The sequence below is a fragment of the Triticum aestivum genome, chromosome 1B (assembly GCF_018294505.1).
Source record: "Triticum aestivum cultivar Chinese Spring chromosome 1B, IWGSC CS RefSeq v2.1, whole genome shotgun sequence".
NCBI classification, from domain to species: Eukaryota; Viridiplantae; Streptophyta; class Magnoliopsida; order Poales; family Poaceae; genus Triticum; species Triticum aestivum.
In genome coordinates, this window is record NC_057795.1 from 332,086,366 (window position 1) to 332,105,349 (window position 18,984).

The following is an 18,984-nucleotide window of genomic DNA, read 5'->3' on the forward strand; positions in this document are numbered from 1 at the left end:
AATATTTTTTTCATCTAATTTCTATATGTGTACATTTTTTCAGGACTTCTTTTGAAGCTTTGAGCTATGGCTTCCGAACCCAAGCACGAACCCACCGGCCGGAGCAAGCGAGTCAAAAGTGGGCACTCATCCGGGAAACTCCTTTTTCCTCTCTTCATCACTAAAAGAAAAGCCTCGATCCCATCAATGGCCTTTTCCGTAGGGAGCTCGTGAGGAAAGCTCCTCACGTACATCGGCACATGCGTGAGGACGTACCAACAAGTACATCCACAGCACGAGGTTGATTAATTAACCAATGACTTTGCTGTGATTAGAAAAAAAGGCACGGGCCGGGTATTAGTTAAGCTTATCACGGTACTGAAAAGGTAGGGGCCAATATGACAAATATTCTCCTGATGCGTGCTCCAAATGATCCCATAACCCATTGGGTGTCTTTATTCAAGAAAAGAAAAGAAATCCGTCTCGCGTGATCGATCGACCGATCTCATTCGAGAAGGAGAGAATTAACTACTCCCTCTGTATGTTTTTGCAAGCTAAACTAGCTTACAAAAACATTTTACATTATGGGACGGAGGGAGTAGATGATATGCCGGCTCAGTCTCTTGAAGGTGCTCATAGAGATAGGATGTGCGTATGTATGTTCATTTTGATGAGTGTATACGTGTATGTATGAGCGCTTGCGTCTGTACTGATGTTAGAAAATAGAAAGAGAAGGAGAGAATCACCTACGGCGTGCCCTTTCAGATTTTCTATTAGTAAGGCTTCATCTAAAAAATAGAGGAAAGATTAAACTCCCGGAGTAGTTCACCCGCAAATAAATAAATAAATAATCCCGGAATAGTAACAACCCTGGTTCTTGTATTGGTGATGTACTAATGTTAGGGCAACTCCAAATAGCTCCCTTAAATTTAGATGAAGTTGTCTCACAACTATTATTTTGAGTTTCCATATTTTCTTTTCCAATTTTACCATTTTCATTAAACAAGCCTAGCTAATTGCTCAGGGCCCGCGAGTCAGCGACACATGTGAGACGGCGAGGTGCGGTGCGGGGCGATGTAGCGGCGGCTAGGCGTGGTGAGAATGGGACAGGGCGTGAACGGGCACGAGGACATAACATTGAGAAACAGTATAACGCAGCTACCACCGAGCCTCTACAGTGTTTTCAGCCTGTCAGCCGTCGGATCACTTGAAGGTACGATGTAGATCACCTCAGTCGTCCCCAGGTCGTCCTGGCGCTCCACGCACCGTCTAGCGGGCCGCTGCTCTGCAGATCGAGCTCCCGTCCCTCTCCGTATTCGGGCCATCAAAGGCCCAGGTCCAACTTCCCATTCGCATGGGGCAGGTGGTCCAGCGCTATCCCGTTCCCTCGACCTCTTCGTTTACTGTTCCTCGGTCCACGATGCGCCACCGTTCCTTCATCCGTGATGCGCCGCCGTGGTCATCCGTTCCGTCGGCGACTCTCTACTACAGGTTTATCTCCGCGTCGGTACCCTCTACTCTCTATGTATTCTTCCTCCGTAAGCCCCTTTTTACTGTTTTTAATTTCCCATCTTGCAGCGTTCCTTCATGGCAGCTGCGCCGGCTGTACTCCTCCTACATCCTTCTCCATACTCTCGCAGCTGTACCGCGCGTCACTTCCAATTTGAAACTAAAGCAAAAACTACCACGTAAGAAGGATCTCGAAAAGCTCCTTTCAGCGGCGGCGGCGGCGCATGGAAGATTGGACCTCGGGAAGGTCCTTTCAGCTAGCGGTGGCGGGGCATGGATTGGAGGAGGCAGATACCGACACCTTCCGCTCGACTTCCACTTCCATCGTTCCTCCTCCTTCTCATGGATCTTCTATCTTCTTTGCTTATCCAAACCCATACGTGCCTGTGGTTGATGCTGGTGAGTCCTTTTCAGCTGCCACTCCCACCTCCTTCCCATCACTTTTTTTTGGCATGATCATGTACTAATTTCTTCTAGGTTTTCGTTCCCGAGAAGAGACTACAAGAGAATCCATCCAAAGGCACTAATGTTGATTTCTGTATTGACATCTCTTCTTCGATTATTACTGCATTTTCTCAATAGTTAGTTTTGTAGTTTATGATGTGGAGGTTCACCCCACATATATGAAAACAATAACAATAATACTTACCATTGATTGGTCTGCTAATTGCTATCAACTTTTGCATATCTACTATCTTTGATCCTTGAAAGGAAGAGATGAAAAATATATGTTGGGACACCTTATGTGTATACTGAATAAGCAATTTGATTGTTGTGCTTTACAGTGTTTCTTGGTGTGCCCTTATGCTTGACAGAGGTCTTTTGAGGTATATGAGATCTGAAGTTCTGGACATCATGAAGAACACGGGCTTCAATGCACGCTGGTTTTTCAATCGGAGTATGGGGCCTAATCACTCTCTCTCTATCTCTCTCTTATATGATGCCCACATCTTCTGGTATAGACGACCTTTATTAATTTGGGCCTATACTAATTTTGTTGTCAATTTCATTTATTTTTATGGTTTAGTTTCACTAAGCCTGTTTTAAACAATGATGAGCATGCTCTACTGATCACCTGGTACAACCAGCTATCACACACACCATTGAATGCATACGTCTTCACTATATAAACAATTGTTCATCTTTACTACAAGTGTCACCATGCACCTTTTGGAATTATCTATATCATTATTTCAAAATGAAAATGGTCAGAAGTCATGCCTTACTACCATATACCATATATTGGCATAAATTCCTATCATTCTAGCACACAAAATGAACGGGCACGACAACGCGTGCCATTATGCTCTAGTACATGAAGAAAGCAGGTTGAGGGCGAGGGAGATGGGGATCGATCCAGGGCGATTTTTGGATGGGCCTGACATGTCGCGTCCGACGTGGCGGATGCGTAGCGTCGCCCCAAATCCACCACATATATGGGCTAGGTTTGGGGTGTCGGACAACCCGAACCAACGAACTATGTTTGAAAGGTCAGGTTGGAGATTTTCTTTAACAATGTGTGGACAAATAGGGAGTTGGAAGATCTGAATGCAGATGTTTTTACATGTTACATGTTGCTAAAAAAACTCCATTTTCAGGGTATTTTCAACACTGGCCCTCAAACCGCCCGCATACGTCCGGACTGCATGGTCCGGACGTCTTGTGCCATCCAACGCGAGCCTATGTCGGTCCGCCGAGCGGTCTGCACCACTATTTTCCGGCAAACTGGAACCAATCGTGTGTGTGTGTGTGGTGGGGGGGGGGGTTGCGAGAGCCCGGACAGCAGATACGTAAGACTTCGACACCCCCGGCCCAGCCAAATGACAGGCAGAGCCCACACTTTTGTAGACACCCGCCTCACTTCCACAGCAAAAAATCCTCACTCTCTTCTTTCATCCTGCCGCTCTCCACCCAATTCCTGTCTTTTTCCCCACTCTCTTCTTTCCTCTCGAAGGGAAAAGGGCCATGCTTGAAGAGAAGAAGGTGTTGCTCGAAGAGAAGGTGCAGATAGCACCTGATGCGGAGGACGCCAAGGACCTTGAAATTGGATGCTTTGGATGCCGAGCCAAGAATACTCGTGCAAGCTGTCCCCTATAAGATGTTGGAGCGGCACAAAGATGAGTTGGAGGTGGCGTACGCCGCGCGACGACACCTTGAGCGTGGAAGTTCGAACTGCCTGCCTAGCAGGGCAGAAAATCTAATTTTCTGCACGGACTGCCGGACTGGTATTTTCTTGTGATCGGGCATGTAAAAACTACATCACACTTGCCTCTTTTTGGGTGTGATCGAGCATGTGATCCGATGTTAATGTGACCTGACACAAATTTTAATTGAATTTCAAAAATTTCTTTTACTAGCGGACATAGCGTTGGATGGCCGTCTCCAACATCATTGTCCCTAGAGGCAAAATTTCGTGTGTTGACACTTTTCTGAAAGTTAATCGAGAGCTGACCCCAGTTTGTAAAAATTTCGGGATCTGACCCTTTTGCTACCGCCAGGGTCCATGGCGGTAGGGTGTAATAGCCTAGCGCCAAGGACCTTGGCGGTATGAAACATCCCTATCGCCAAACAGGGCGGCGGTAGCCTGTACAACCTTACCGCCAAGGTGCCCGGCGGTAGGTGCGAGCATGCGCTGTGTTCCATACTTAGGAAAAATTCTCGGTAGGATGTGCAACCATACCGCTAGGGAACTTGACGGTAGGCTATTATACCTACCGCCATGGATCCTCGCGGTAAGAAAAGGGTTAGATCACGAAATTTTTACAAGGCAGGACCAGATCTCGATCAAGTTTGAAAATAGGGTCAAAACACAAAATTTAGCCGTCTCTGGACGAATCCCCTATCGACGAACAAATACTGGAGCAAATTTGCACGTGAGCATTGAAGATGCCCTCAACCGATACTACTACTCAAGGAGACGTGGAAACCAACTCAAAAAGAGAAAAAAAGAAGTGACGCAGAAACCGATTGGACGGGGCCTACATACACGTGTAGATGCAGTTTTTTTGAACACAGTACAGATGCAAACGCTCATACACTCACCTCTATGAATGCACATACGCACACCCTACCTCTATGAGCACCTCTGAAAGACTGAGCCGGCATATCATCTTAAAATTTACGAAGTCATCGTAGGCATCTTGTCATCGACAAAAACGTCTCCTTCCCCTGAATGCGCATCGTCGGAAATCCTGAAATAAATCCAGAAATAAATGCGAGCACCAGAATTTGAATCCTGATGAGCTGAGAATACCACAATCCATCTAACCATCCAATCACAGGTCAATCACAGGGTTCACGTGTACATGCAATTTTGAATGGATTGAAACGAACAGACAAAATGGGGTGCCATCCTGTGGCGCACGGAGACCCGTTCTTCCGAGCCGCACTTGACGACCCGCTCATGTCCGTCTGATCCCCATCTTACGGCTGCTCTTCAAAACGGGACGAGACGTTGGCGCTGGACCTCATCCGGTCCGACTGCCGCGTAGTCATCAGGTCGGTATTTGTTTACCAGCCAGTGCTATATTATCCGGTCACGTTTTTGCGTCAATTTCCTTTCCAGGCCTGACAATTACGTCTGTGTCCTCAATGTAACTCTCAATATTAGGGGCTTAAAAGTCATTTCGCACCGACCGTTAGCAGCAGTTTACGTGGTGGAGAGGTCTCTGGACCACTTGTCAGTGAGTGGCCGTATGACCTTTTGTCGGTTTAGTTCTGCAAATCCGCTTTTCCTCTGACGTACGAGGCCACCTGTAAAGCGACACGCGCAATGCCGAATCAGTCCCTCTGGCAGCAGCGAAATTATTATACTCAAACATAACGGGTCAAACAGAGTGAAGATAACATAGACCAGGAACTCGTGTAAACATCCGGAAGCAGTACGTTTTAAAATTTTGCCCGGCTTGTTATTTGAAATCGAGCACAACCAAACATCCTGCAAGATGGAGAACCAGAGATCCCCTTATTTTCGTCCTTGTTCTAACTGTGAATGCATCCTTTAACTTGAGTTTTTTTTTATTTCAGCAATTTTCAAAATCTCGATAGAAAGAACATCACACCAAAGGCACATTTCGCACAATCAATGCATGTATTCTTTCTCATGAAATGTTGAAAAACTACTACTACTACTACTCTAAAAAAGAAAAGAAAAGAAAAGAAACATATATAGAAACAAACATGCTTAACCACTGGTTTGGACTGAAAGATACGACAGCACTGTCCAAGAGGAAAAGTCAAGAGATGCCTTTCTTTTACCACGAGCATGGAGACACCTGTCCCCGGCATATTTCCTCTCCCGTAGAATCATCGTCGTCCCTGATAATTCTTTCTTTTTGCGCATCGTCCCTGATAATTATTTAAAACCTGAGGCCATCGTCGGCATTTTGGGTAGGGAACAACGGCTGGAGCCGTTAGCGCGCCGTCACCGCGAGGCAGGCCACCCGTTCCTGACTCGTATGCCGGCCACACTTTTTTTCCCTGGATCTGATGAATCCATCCATCCTGATCCTGCACCAGCAGCGGCCGAACTAGAATTATTGTGAGCGCGAGGAGAGCGCTGCCATGTGGCGGATTCAAAACCTTCCCCCCTCCACGGCTCCACCCACCCGGCCACCCCATTTAGATTTGAACATTTTTAAACCACCACCACCACGTAAAATTCGTCCCGGATACTAAAAGCGAGGCGCCTTAATTCCATTAAAATATTCCTCCCCACTCTCTCTCCCTCTCTCTGGTGACTCTGTCCCTGTCGCTGGCTCTCTCACCCTTCCCCCGAGAGAAAGAGAGAGAGAGAGAGAGAGAGAGAGAGAGAGAGGGAAGGAGGCGCACGCGAGCTGCTGCGCCTGTGGAGGAGGAGCCACGGCCACGGGGTTACGCGTCTCCACGGGTTCCGGGAGAGGGAGCTCGCGCGCGCTGCCATTCCTGAGGCCTCGGCGGTTTCCCAGATCGGCTGCTCCGGTGGTGTTTTTCTGCGGTTTTCTAGGATTTTGGGAGTTGTTTGCTGGGCGTGGATTGGCGCTGGGAGGAGTTTTGTGGAATCGAGGTGCTCTGGGCGGAGATCCCGTCGGAGGCGGGAGTTTTGGGTCCTCCGCGAGGTGATCTCGGGCGCGCCGGCCGGCGATGGCGTCGGTGGAGGTGCGGTCCGTGCGCAAGTCTGCGGCGCTGCGCCCGCGCGGGCCCACCAAGGTGCAGCCCGCGCGGTCCATGTCGCTCGACTACAAGTACTCTGCCGCGCGTGCCGGCGTCGAGGCCGGCCCGGCGCCCAACGGCGTCGGGCGCCGGGCCGCCGCGGACGAAGAGGAAGGGGAGGCCGTGCCGCCCGAGGGAGACGCCGACTCTCCCTACAGCTCCAAGGCGACGACGACGGAGGAGGAGGGGAGTGCTGGAGGTGGCGGGGAGGCCAATTCGGCGTCCTCTGCGGCTGCGACGCCGCGGAGGCCGTCGCCGGCGGCAGCTGCTGGCCCCTCACCCCGCGACACCAGATGGGGTGACACCAGCTCCTACGGTGCTAAAAAGGTGGCTTTCCCCCTTCGTTTTTGCCCTTTCTGTTTTCCGACACTTCTGGAATGACAGAATTTATATGGATAATGCTTGAAATTTGGTCAGCTCCGACTGAAGTGTTTTGTGGTTTCTGAATCTGTGAACTCCTATTATTTCGAGTTTTATTTTTTGGTAGCTTGATTGAATTCCTGCATTAACCAGCTGTAGACCTTATTTCCAGCAACCAGTAAACACAATTGTAAAGTGCTAGGCTGAGCTACATAGATACCATGATGTAGTTCCATTTCTACGTGCTTTAGAGCATCTACAACCGGACCCAAAACAGCCACCCAAACGGACCCCTCAAACCCAGCCCAAACATCTTCCATGTTGGGGCGGATTTGGAGCTGCCCGGACACGTCTGCCATATTGGACTGGCCCATCCCGACCCCACAAAATCACTCCCTATCCCCACCTCGGAGCAAACCCTAGCCATTCTTCAGTCCACTCCATTTCCAGCCAGCCCCGCGCTACCCCGGGTTCCTGTCCGCACAGCTCCTGTCATCTCCGGCATGGCTAGCAGCGGATCTGAGTCCGCGCGGTCCGGGTCCGTTGCCTGGGATCTGGATGCCAGCTCGGACAAAGGAGGAGATAGCCGTCTGGCTCACGGCCCGCCTTTCCTGAAAGGATGGCCGAGCGCCTCCATCAGAGCCGGCCCGCGGCAGACCACCAGCTGGGCGCCTTCTTCGCCACTCCGGATGGCATCCATTGGTGGCACCGCCTCCGGCGTAAGCTCACTGCGCCTATAACACACCGTCACTGCATCAGGCGCTCTGAGAGGAGGGCCGTTGGATCCTCGTCCTTGCGGCATCGGACTCCGAGTCAGAGGTCAATACTAGCAATGCACAAGATTGGGGTCGAGGGACGATTGTGCCCGCCGTGAAAGGAGAAGGTGTGTCGCATAGTATCGGCCGGCGACAAGGATGCCCGTGCTCGGATCCGGGCCAAGCGGCGTGCCCGGGCCGCCCGCGACCTCGCTGTGGAGCAAACCCAGGCCGTCCGTGCCCTCGCCGGCCTCCCCCACAAGGAGGAGGATCTGAACGTGTTGGGTGGTGCGTCCGACACATCCAGCTCTAGCGCCGAGCAGATCCGCCTCGACCCCTACTGTGTCATTGACTATTACTTCCACGAGCACGAGGACAAGGGCAAGGACAGCCGTAGATGATGAACTAGACTATGTATATCTAATGTTAATTTAGTTATGATGTAGTAGAACATGCCATCATTTTGGTAGTCTCTCATGGTATGTAGAACTCCCCTATGTAATGTACGGACTGTGTGAACTATGCGCAATGGAAGTACATGTGTTGAAATCTACATTGCATGTTTTTGTATGGATTTGAGGGTTTGCATATGAGGGGACGACTGCGCTACACGGACAAATGAGGGGCGGGCCGGCGCTGTCCGCGGACGTTTAGGGGGTCCTATTTGCCCAGTCCGGTTGTAGATGGAATTAGGTTGTTATCCATGGTACTGCAGTTATAAATGTTGCCACTTGACGTTGCAATGCCAGGAAGGCGCCATGCAAATTTTTGGCGAGAGTTCGAGGAATGTGTTCTTCTCTAGTTCTAGACTTCTAGGTTGTTATCATGATGTGATCTGTCATAACATTGCACTGCGCTTACTGTTATGGGTATGTTAAACCCGTAAATAGAGCTTCATCATTTAAAATTTTGATCCGCCAATGGTGTTTCAGTAGTCGAGTCACTTATTTTGGGACCGAGGGAGTACTTATTTTCTGTCGCGTCTTTGGTAAATTTTCTTTTCTAGCTACCCGTTATTACATATAATACTGTTGTGTCACAATTAAGAGATGCATTAGCTACTTATTAAACAGCCAATTTCAAATTGAACAACTTCTGGAATTATACAATTGATATGCCTGTATCTGTTATTCAACTTGTAGTAAGACGCTAATTTACCTTCTACCTAACACTTGTTGCAGAAGAATAGAGTTTTTTGTCAGCTTCCAAATGGTGATTGGGCCTTATGCACCGTGATTACTACCTCTGGTGACGAGTCTGTACTAAAGGTTCCTGAAGGAAAAGTAAGCTACCTAAAATCTGCATGGAAGATCTTATCATCTCTTTGAAATTATGATAGTTTGACTCCCCTTCTTCCAATTGAAGGTTCTAAGATTGAAAACGGAGAGCCTTCAACCTGCAAATCCTGAAATTCTTGATGGAGTGGATGATCTTATGCAGCTGAGTTATCTAAGTGAACCATCCGTGCTGTACAACTTGCAGTACAGATATTCACAAGACATGATTTATGTGAGGATAGATCAGAACCTTGTCTTCTTTTCTGGAGTTCGATGAATTTCTTAGTGATATGTTTATTGCATTGTAGACTAAAGCAGGTCCAGTTTTGGTGGCAGTCAACCCTTTTAAGAAGGTTGCACTGTATGGTAATGAGTATATTAAAGCATATAGAAACAAAACAATGGACAGTCCACATGTGTATGCAATAGCAGATTCAGCGCTTCGTGAAATGAAAAGAGGTCAGTCTACTGTTGTTAGTACACCTTTCTTGCTGGTACGATATTTCAATTTTCTGAGGAAAATCATCTACATCTATGCCTAATAATTGACATGTTCATTTGCAGATGAAGTTAACCAGTCCATTATTATAAGGTTGGTATCTTCTATTTTTTCAGTAAGAACTAAGAAGCATTCAGTGGGATTAACTTTGCACCTGAATTGATACGTAAAAGATAAAGGAGCCAAGCCACATGAAATATGTGTTTTTGGGATTGGTAGTGTTTAATTTTCTGCTACTTTTTTCTGTCAGCTGAACAGAATAAATAGTCACGTAACCAGTGAAATGTACCTATATTAATCGTCTCATGCATTGTCCATCATTTCAGTTCACACTGTGAGGGTCCTACCAGGATATTAAAATATGTGCAGTTGTTTGTCATACAAAAATTGGGACTTGAGTAGTCCACTTCCAACAGATGCAATAGGCACATGCCAACCCTATAATCGTCTCATGCATTGTCCATCATTTCAGTTCACACTACAAGGGTCCTACTGGGATATTAAAATATGCGTGGTTGTCTGTCATACAAAAATTGGGACTTGAGAGTAGTCCACTTCCAACAGATGCAATAGGCACACACCAACCCTATAATCTCATTTACCTGATCCTTTTCTTTTACATGGTTCACCAGTAAGTAATAAATGTGGTAGATTTTCTGTATCGCCTTAGATTGGAATAAACAGTGGAGTAGCAAAAATCTAATAAATTTGCCGTAGCTGATTTAAAAGGTTCACTGTGCAGGATAACTTACACTTCAGTTTGCACTTTCAAATTTTTTGTTTCACTGACATTATTTAAGCAATTGTCTTCCTTTTTTACTTAAGCCATGATATGGTGAGCAAATGAATAAGTGATGTCATTATCTATGTAGTGGTGAGAGTGGAGCAGGAAAAACAGAAACTGCAAAGATCGCCATGCAGTATCTGGCTTCACTTGGAGGTGGAAGTGGCATAGAGTATGAGATCCTACAGACTAACCCAATACTCGAGGCTTTTGGCAATGCAAAGACATTAAGAAATGATAATTCAAGTCGCTTCGTAAGTTTTTCTTGTGATTATCACAATACTGTAACGCGAACAAAGTTTGGCTAATATTCTTATATTTTTTATTACAGGGAAAGCTCATTGAAATTCATTTCAGTACGACTGGAAGAATATGTGGTGCCATGATTCAAACATGTATGCAGATTCTACCAAGTGTACCTGCTTTATATCATTAACATTTTCTGGTTTAAATTTACTTTTATGTTTTTTATTGATGAAATTTTCTAATGATCTTGCTGCATGCGCAATTGGACAGTTCTACTCGAGAAGGTAACTTCTAATTTTCTGGTTATCTTTTTTCCCCTAAACACTGTTTTAGGATAAGTAACCTAATCCGAACTTTTCCACCATGGTAGTCAAGGGTTGTACAGTGTGCAGTCGGTGAGCGTTCCTACCATATATTTTATCAGCTATGTGCTGGTGCTCCAACGACTCTCAGAGGTACATAATCTATTCATCCTGTCTGAATTTGTTAGTTGCTGGCTTATTTGGTTCATACAGTTGTACAGGTGATGGCATCCTAGTATATCCTCTCAAACTTCTTTTGAACATAGTCCTTTTCGTCCTGCTTATTACAAGAACTACTATTTGTGCTGCTCGGCTTTCAACATAGATACTACAATGTCTTCCATCGACAATTGACTTTGCTCCACTCTTTTGCATTGCACAATACTTAGTTGTACATGGTTTTCTGTGCAATGTTTTGATACAGAGAAGTTGAATTTGAAGAAGGTGGATGAATACAAATATCTGAAACAGAGTTGTTGCTATTCAATTGCTGGCGTGGATGATGCCGAAATGTTTCGTGCTGTAACGGTATAATATACTTTTGCCTCCTTCTAATTAAAATACCTTCTTTTACATTACCTGGGGCACAACAATAAATGCGTCGCTATATAAAGCTAATTCCATAGAAGGCATTATCATGCCTGTAGTTGTTCTTGTGTACTGTCATGTTTGTTGACTTATATTTTTAATAGGAAGCCATGAACATCGTCCATATCAGCAAGGAGGACCAAGATAATGTTTTCGCAATGGTTTCAGCTGTGCTCTGGCTTGGAGATGTCTCTTTCACAATTATTGATAATGAAAATCATGTTGAGATCACTGTAGAAGAAGGTAAAAAGAACATGTGTGCTTTCAGTCGTTAATATGGTTATATGAACCATACCTTCCACAATATATGGTATCTGGTGATGATTTGGTTAACATACTGTTGTATATCATCAGTTTTAAATACTGATGGTACCTTTACTGCTGTGTATTTTTGTCAATTTTGTTCAATGTTTTAGTATAACATACCGCAATGTGAAGATCTGAAAACAAATTAGCATTTGTATCGCATTTGTATCACTGGCTGGTTCTATTTTATAAAATTAACAAAATAAGTTTTATTTCAGCTGCGGAAACGGTTTCACGACTTCTTGGCTGCAGTATTGAAGATCTCAATTTAGTTTTGTCAAAGCGGCACATGAAAGTTAATAATGAGAATATTGTCCAGAAGCTTACCCTTACGCAGGTTAGCATGATTTCTCAACTAATGGCTAGGCAAATTACTAGCCATGAAGTCCTATTTGATTTACATCTCTTACAAACCTACCTCTCTTTGGATATTGCAGGCAACTGACACAAGGGATGCTCTGGCCAAAGCGCTCTATGCCAGTTTGTTCGAGTGGCTTGTAGAACAAATTAACAAGTCCCTTTCAGTTGGCAAGCGTCGAACTGGGAGATCAATCAGTATTCTTGACATCTACGGCTTTGAATCATTTGATGTAATGCACTTCCCTTTGGCTTGCATTTTCACATTTTCATTGTCAAATGTTTTCTCATGACACGCTATCAAATTGCAGAAAAACAGTTTTGAACAGTTCTGCATTAATTATGCAAATGAGAGGCTACAACAACATTTCAATCGCCATTTGTTTAAGCTTGAGCAAGAGGTGAGTTGTTGTTTGACTTTCAGGTGCATGTTTTGCAGCATTGCAATTTTACTTAGTTTCTGGTACCAGCAGGTGTACATTTTGTAGTGATCATTCTTGTTCTTTTATTGACTTCACAATACTTTCACACTACTCAGTAAAGAAAAAAAATACTTAAAGGTTACTTCCTCTGTTCCTAAATATAAGTCTTTTTAGAGATTTCAATATGGACTACATACGGATGTATATAAACGTAGTTTAGAGTGTAGATTCACTCATTTTGCTCCGTATGTAGTCCATATTGGAATCTCTAAAAAGACTTATATTTAGGAATGGAGGTAGTAAAATAGTATTGATGCTCCTATTATTCCGTGAACTTCTCTTACTGATTATGGCTTCAATTTCTGTCACAACTGTAATGTTCTTCCTTACTGTTGAGATTAAAATGTATTGCATGTGCTTCTTGAGATTGCTATTTCTAATCTTTTATATTGGCTAAATTCAGAAAGGCGAGATTGTTATATAGTCACTCCACGATTTATCGATTTTCTTGTAACTTTCTAAAAATATGTCATTTATGTGATCAGGAATATGTTGAAGATGGCATTGACTGGGCTAAGGTTGAGTTTGAGGACAACCAGGACTGCTTGAATCTATTTGAGAAAGTATGGGCCTGTACATTTTCTTCATTGTTGTCATCATCAAGAAATCATAAATATGTTAGTCTGTGCTGGAATGCTTTAAATTCTACCAGTCCTGGTGCACGTAGCTCCCCATTGCGTAGGGTCTGTGGAAGGGTCCGACCACTTCGGGTCTTTTGTACGCAGCCTTTCCCTACATTTCTGCAAGAGGCTGTTTCCAGGACTCGAACCCATGACCTCATTGTCACAAGGCGACAGCTTTACCGCTGCGCCAAGGCTCCACTTCGCTTTAAATTCTACCAGTACTTCCTTAAAAAGCACATGCCTATTTTATTTGGCATAAGCAGAGGGGGAATGCCTTTGTTTTGCTGGAAAGTGGTTAACTTGCAAAATTCCAAATATAAATTTACTGCAAGTGCTATTTTCGCATAGCATTCAATCATTCTTAGCTAAGAGACAAAAATTCACTACTAGAAAAATAGAATGTGAAGGTCTCCACATCACTCAAAGTAAAGCCTGCAGATTTCAGATTGTACCAATATGCAAATACTTCCATTTTTAGGAATACAGGGGTTCTACAAACTTGGTAAATACTCCGTGATTGACCCATCCTAACGTTGTACAAGTAAATGTAGTTACTGGTTTCTCAAACCATGATGATAACTAGCATCGGGAAAACAAGGGTGGAATATATAACTGGCTTATCACAATGGATTCTGGGTTCCCAACCAAGGTGTATATTGGGTTATGGTATGTTTGGACTGGGACCAAAGTGTACCCTACAATTGTTTTTGGACATGCCATTGGCCTCTGTTTGGACGAAGACCATCTTTTGGGCATAACAATGCTTCTTTACCAACTCTAGTTCAGTTTTCTAGCCAATGTTGGCCAATCCATTGGCAAGCAAAACCTCAACCAAAATTTTGGCTCAACTTTTCGGCATGACAACCTTGGGCACAAACCAAACATACCACTTAACCTTGCTGGAGTTTAATGACTTCTGTAGATGTCTTGTGGCAAAACTAAAATAAAGAAAATAAAACTCGCTTACTTCTCTTACTGGATAAAAATGTCTGGGATTCTTTATCTTGCTCACTTCTCCTACTGGATACAGAAACCACTGGGGTTGTTGTCTCTGCTGGATGAGGAATCTACATTCCCTAATGCCACAGACCTTACTTTTGCAAACAAGCTCAAGCAACATCTTGACACTAATTCTTGCTTCAGAGGAGAAAGAGGCAAGGCTTTCACTGTCCGTCACTATGCAGGAGAGGTTGGGAGTTGTCAAATATACAGTTCTATGTTCACATCAGTCTTTCTTTTACCATTTGTCAACTTTATTTCCATTTCTTTGATGATTAGGTGGCGTATGACACATCGGGTTTTCTGGAGAAGAACAGAGATTTATTGCACATGGACTCAATTCAGTTCCTTGCCAAATGCAAATTATCTATACCACAAACTTTTGCATCTAAGATGCTTGCTCAATCTGATAATCTTGAATCCATACCATACAGGCCTAGTGTTGCTGATTCACAGAAGTTAAGTGTAGCAATGAAGTTTAAGGTAAAAACCTTTGTGGCTCCAAAGAAATTTCTAAGGAGATCTTGAATGAACCAGATCAACTGTTAACAACCGCTGTTTAAATGTTTCGCAGGGACAATTATTCCAACTTATGCAAAGACTTGAAAGCACAACACCACACTTCATACGTTGTATTAAACCAAATAATTTGCAACTCCCTGCCATTTACGGACAAGAACTTGTGCTTCAGCAACTGAAATGCTGCGGGGTTCTTGAAGTTGTGCGCATTTCAAGATCTGGGTACCCAACGAGAATGACTCATCAGAAGTTTGCTCGGCGGTAATTCAAATATCTGTATATCTATATTATGCTTCTGATTTTTGTTGTGTGCAAGATGTTAATGATTCAAGTTATCAGGTATGGTTTTCTTCTTCTTGAGGATGTTGCGTCTCAAGATCCACTTAGTGTTTCGGTTGCAATTCTTCATCAATTCAACATTTTGCCTGAGATGTATCAAGTTGGCTACACAAAGTTGTTCTTCCGAACTGGTCAGGTCAGTCAAGCAGTCTTTGTTTCATTTATTAACATGCCTGGGTTATTGTTGTATTCCATACATTATAATGCTACTTTGTTTACACTCTGTATTCATCTCGTACTCACTGAGTTTCACTTTCAGAATAGACAAGTAATTAGATAATAATTACTTATACTGCACAATATTTCACAGCAGGGCAGCTTAGTAATTTGATATTCGACTGCTATGCTGGTGATTTGCTAGTGCACTGATCTGCTGTTGTCTAGCAAGGCCATTAATAAGTACATTCAGTGATTTGCTAAGTATACACTAAATAAGGAGTAAAAAATACACAGAAATTGGGATCCACAAGGTCCAGGTAGTACGGCAGCACTGATCTATAAACAACAAAGGTTTGTAAATAAAAAAAATAATAAAATATATATACAAGAAAGATGCACCAAACAGGTATCAAGGAGAAAACATTCAGGTAGGGATGCTTTCCGAAGAGCATGCCAAGAGCACAATGGCTCACGGTTCACACATTTTTGAATTACATCTGGCGTTTTGTTTTGTGAATGACAAGTGGTGGCTCTCGTTCTTCTAGTGCACACGGCAGTGTCAGTTTGGCTTGCCTTCTTTTCCTTGTGTAAGTGATGTATTTCTGGAAAATGCTGTATCACCATGTTTGTTCCTCTGTACTGTATCGCGTATCGGGTTGACATATTTTCAAGTAGAGGTGTTGGCCTATGATACTTATATGAATGGACATCACATGTTTAAAGTTGCTTTCTAAAATTTATAATTCATAATTATGCTGTCTTTGAAGTTTGAGTGGTCATCTATACATTCGTCTACTACTATTACTTAAGCTTTTAATGACAACCATCTTGTATTGCTTCTTTTTTGGGGAACTGAAGATTGGCAACCTTGAGAATACTCGGAATCGTACTCTACATGGTGTTTTAAGGGTTCAAAGCTGTTTCAGAGGGTATCAAGCACGACGCCATGCAAGTGAACGAATCAGAGGAGTTTTGGCTCTTCAATCATGTAGCTACCCAAGCCACTGCCTTGTGCATTTTACTGTATTTCTTGTTGCTGTATCTTTCTCTCCTGCTCATGCTTACTGTATGGGCTGGTTGCTCTTCTCATCTTGCAGTCATTCGTGCTGAGAATGCAAGGCAAAGTTATTCATCTCTGTTGAGGAAACATAGGGCAGCCACTCTTGTGCAGAAAAATCTAAGAGGCTGGCATGCAAGAAGATACTTCATCAAGATACGGAAGGCTTCAGTGGTTATACAGTCTGGTAAGAAGATTTTCCTCATTCTCGTCAGACTCTGCAAAGATAGAAGTGGCAGTATGACTCACTATTTCTGGTTCCCTGTTGTCTTGGCATAATATGAAGGTATCCGCGGCTGCCTTGTTAGAAGATGCGCCGGCAATGTCGATCTACTGAACGTGTTGAGAGAATTCGAGTCGAAAAAGGTACACATCATATCTGTTTCTATGCTATCTAAAATATGATGTCCATGCTAGTAGTGTTTCTCATTTGGAACTGCAGAAAATTTGTTTACACTATCTGATTCTGGTCGCACTTAAACCCATGAATTAAATTCTTTCAGGAGGCAGAGGGTGACCAAATCCTGATAAAGGCGTCATTCCTGGCCGAGCTACAACGGCGAATCCTTCGTGCCGAGGCGACAGTCCGAGAGAAGGACGAGGAGAACGAGATGCTACACCAGCGGCTCCAGCAATACGAGAACCGATGGTTAGAATACGAGCAGAAAATGAAGGCGATGGAGGAGATGTGGCAGAAGCAGATGCGGTCGCTGCAGTCGAGCCTGTCGGTGGCGAAGAAGAGCCTGGCCCTGGACGAGACGCCTCGGATGTCGGACTCGTCCGTGGAGCAGAGCTGGGAGAGCAACGGGAACCACGTGGGCGGGGGCTCCTCCCAGCAGCTGGCCGCGGCGCCGCGGATCACCGGGCGCGAGATGAACGCCAGCATGAGCGTCATCGGGCGGCTGGCGGAGGAGCTGGAGCAGCGGAGCCAGGTTTTCGCCGACGACGCCAAGTTCCTGGTGGAGGTCAAGTCCGGGCAGGCGGACGCGAGCCTGAACCCGGACGTGGAGCTCCGCAGGCTGAAGCAGAACTTCGACTCGTGGAAGAAGGACTTCGGCTCCCGCATCAGGGAGACCAAGGTGATCCTGAACAAGCTCGCCAGCGGCGGCGGTGGCGGTGGCGGCAACGAGTCCTCCCCCAACTCGGCCAAGCGGAAATGGTGGGGCAGGCTCAACACCTCCAAGTTTTCGTGAGTGTATGATGATGGTGACGGTGTAGACGCGCCGGCATTTTACACGCCGGCGCTAGTCCTAGAGAGGTTTGTGAGTGCTGCTGCGGAGTCCAGTGTTTTGGGCTGGATGAGTTTGTGATTCGTGGAGGGCGAATTGTATAGTTCTTCCACTGGGGGGCTGCTTCTTTTCCAGGCCGCCCATGAACCACTGAGTTGTGATGTAATTACTTGCTAAGATATACCACTACTTGAAGGGGAGAGATTGGGGATTGATCAGTGCCATTTTGTCTTCTGTGTATGCATATGTTTGTAGGTTTTTGGCATCTAAATTGTTTTGATGAATCTGCACATGTGATTGGTTTCAGTTCAGTCATCCAGAATTATCTTCACCGGTAAACTTTAGATAATAGTAATACTCTATCAGGGAAGTTGCAACGTAGTCAAAGTATAATAATTTTAGCAACTGAATGGCAATACAACAGTCTTGCAACAAGTTGCAACGTAGTCAAAGTACAATATTATAAATATTTCCAGCAACTGAATGGCAATGCATTCCTTGTGCTCCGGCATCGTCCACCTATGAGTTGACCAGGACGTCTTATTTATTCCAGCAGTGCGAACTGCGCTGCTTACGTTATCCAAGCTTGCCATTCAGCTGGCCTGTTCCTGCTTCAGACCTTCGATCCTGTAATAAACCCAAAACACAAATCGGTTCAACTGTTACTTAGAATAATGAACTCGAACGACATTTTTGGATGAATAGTAATCCTGGTATACATGTAGTTCCCTGAGGTTTGAATGGACTAGCGCAATTTGGCGGGGTAAGCATGTCAGTCTCAGTTCAATCATGTACAGGCTGTTGAGCAAGTGAAGCAGCTAGCTGGCTCACCTCCGCAGTTGCCAGGGATGCTGACGCCGCACTGCTGGGAGACGTAGAACACCTTCTCCATGCTGATGTTGTCCCTCACGCCGGGGCTGCCCAGGTAGCTGCAGACGCAGGGCACGTCCACGCGCCGCACGGCGTCGCAGCACTCCTGCGACGGCGGCACCGTCGGCGCGCCCTTCTGCACGTACTGGTAGCAGGCCTCGTTGAGCGCCACAACGTCGTCCTGGCAGCCTGCTGGCCCCTCCGCCGCCGCAGCAGCGGCAAGGAGGAGGAGCATCGCCACCGCAGTCAGGCTAGCGCGGGCGAGCTGAGACATCTTGCCGGAGTTTTCCCTTTACGCCGCTGCCGTGCTGTGTGTGTCGTGGATGGTTGGTTGCTCTTGTGGTGCGGCGGTGATGTGCCATGCCTTGGGTATTTATAGTGCCTGATGGTTCTAGAGGGTCTGGCTTGTTTGGTGGGCTGGCTGGCGGGGGAGCTGGTGCTTCGGCTGGGAACCGGCCATGGAAATGCAATGTTTGTGAGCTGGTTCCACGGTGCGTGCTTGCTTAATCTTTGTGTTTGCATGCAAATGCAATAGGTGTGACAGCGTCGTGGAGT

At 45.3% G+C, this 18,984-nt stretch overlaps 2 protein-coding genes across 2 annotated transcripts; one reads left to right on the top strand and one right to left on the bottom strand.

The window, feature by feature from the left end:
- Positions 1-6,248: 6,248 nt before the first annotated feature.
- Positions 6,249-17,777, top strand: LOC123122116 (myosin-1). The gene is made up of 23 exons (XM_044542262.1): positions 6,249-7,005; positions 8,975-9,076; positions 9,159-9,302; positions 9,379-9,529; positions 9,635-9,662; positions 10,442-10,607; positions 10,685-10,748; positions 10,870-10,883; positions 10,970-11,054; positions 11,326-11,429; positions 11,594-11,732; positions 12,014-12,132; positions 12,233-12,385; positions 12,464-12,553; positions 13,120-13,197; positions 14,288-14,446; positions 14,536-14,739; positions 14,831-15,036; positions 15,115-15,250; positions 16,132-16,261; positions 16,371-16,517; positions 16,617-16,696; positions 16,834-17,777. The coding sequence occupies exons 1-23, from the start codon at positions 6,610-6,612 to the stop codon at positions 17,521-17,523; spliced, it is 3,585 nt and encodes a 1,194-aa protein (XP_044398197.1). The 5' UTR covers positions 6,249-6,609; the 3' UTR covers positions 17,524-17,777.
- Positions 17,778-17,938: 161 nt separating this feature from the next.
- LOC123122125 (putative lipid-transfer protein DIR1) lies at positions 17,939-18,780 on the bottom strand. Its single transcript, XM_044542273.1, has 2 exons — positions 18,391-18,780; positions 17,939-18,186 (listed from the first exon to the last, which is right to left on the bottom strand). Exons 1-2 carry the CDS (start codon positions 18,701-18,703, stop codon positions 18,173-18,175), a joined length of 327 nt encoding a protein of 108 aa, XP_044398208.1. The 5' UTR covers positions 18,704-18,780; the 3' UTR covers positions 17,939-18,172.
- Between the last annotated feature and the right edge of the window lie 204 nt (positions 18,781-18,984).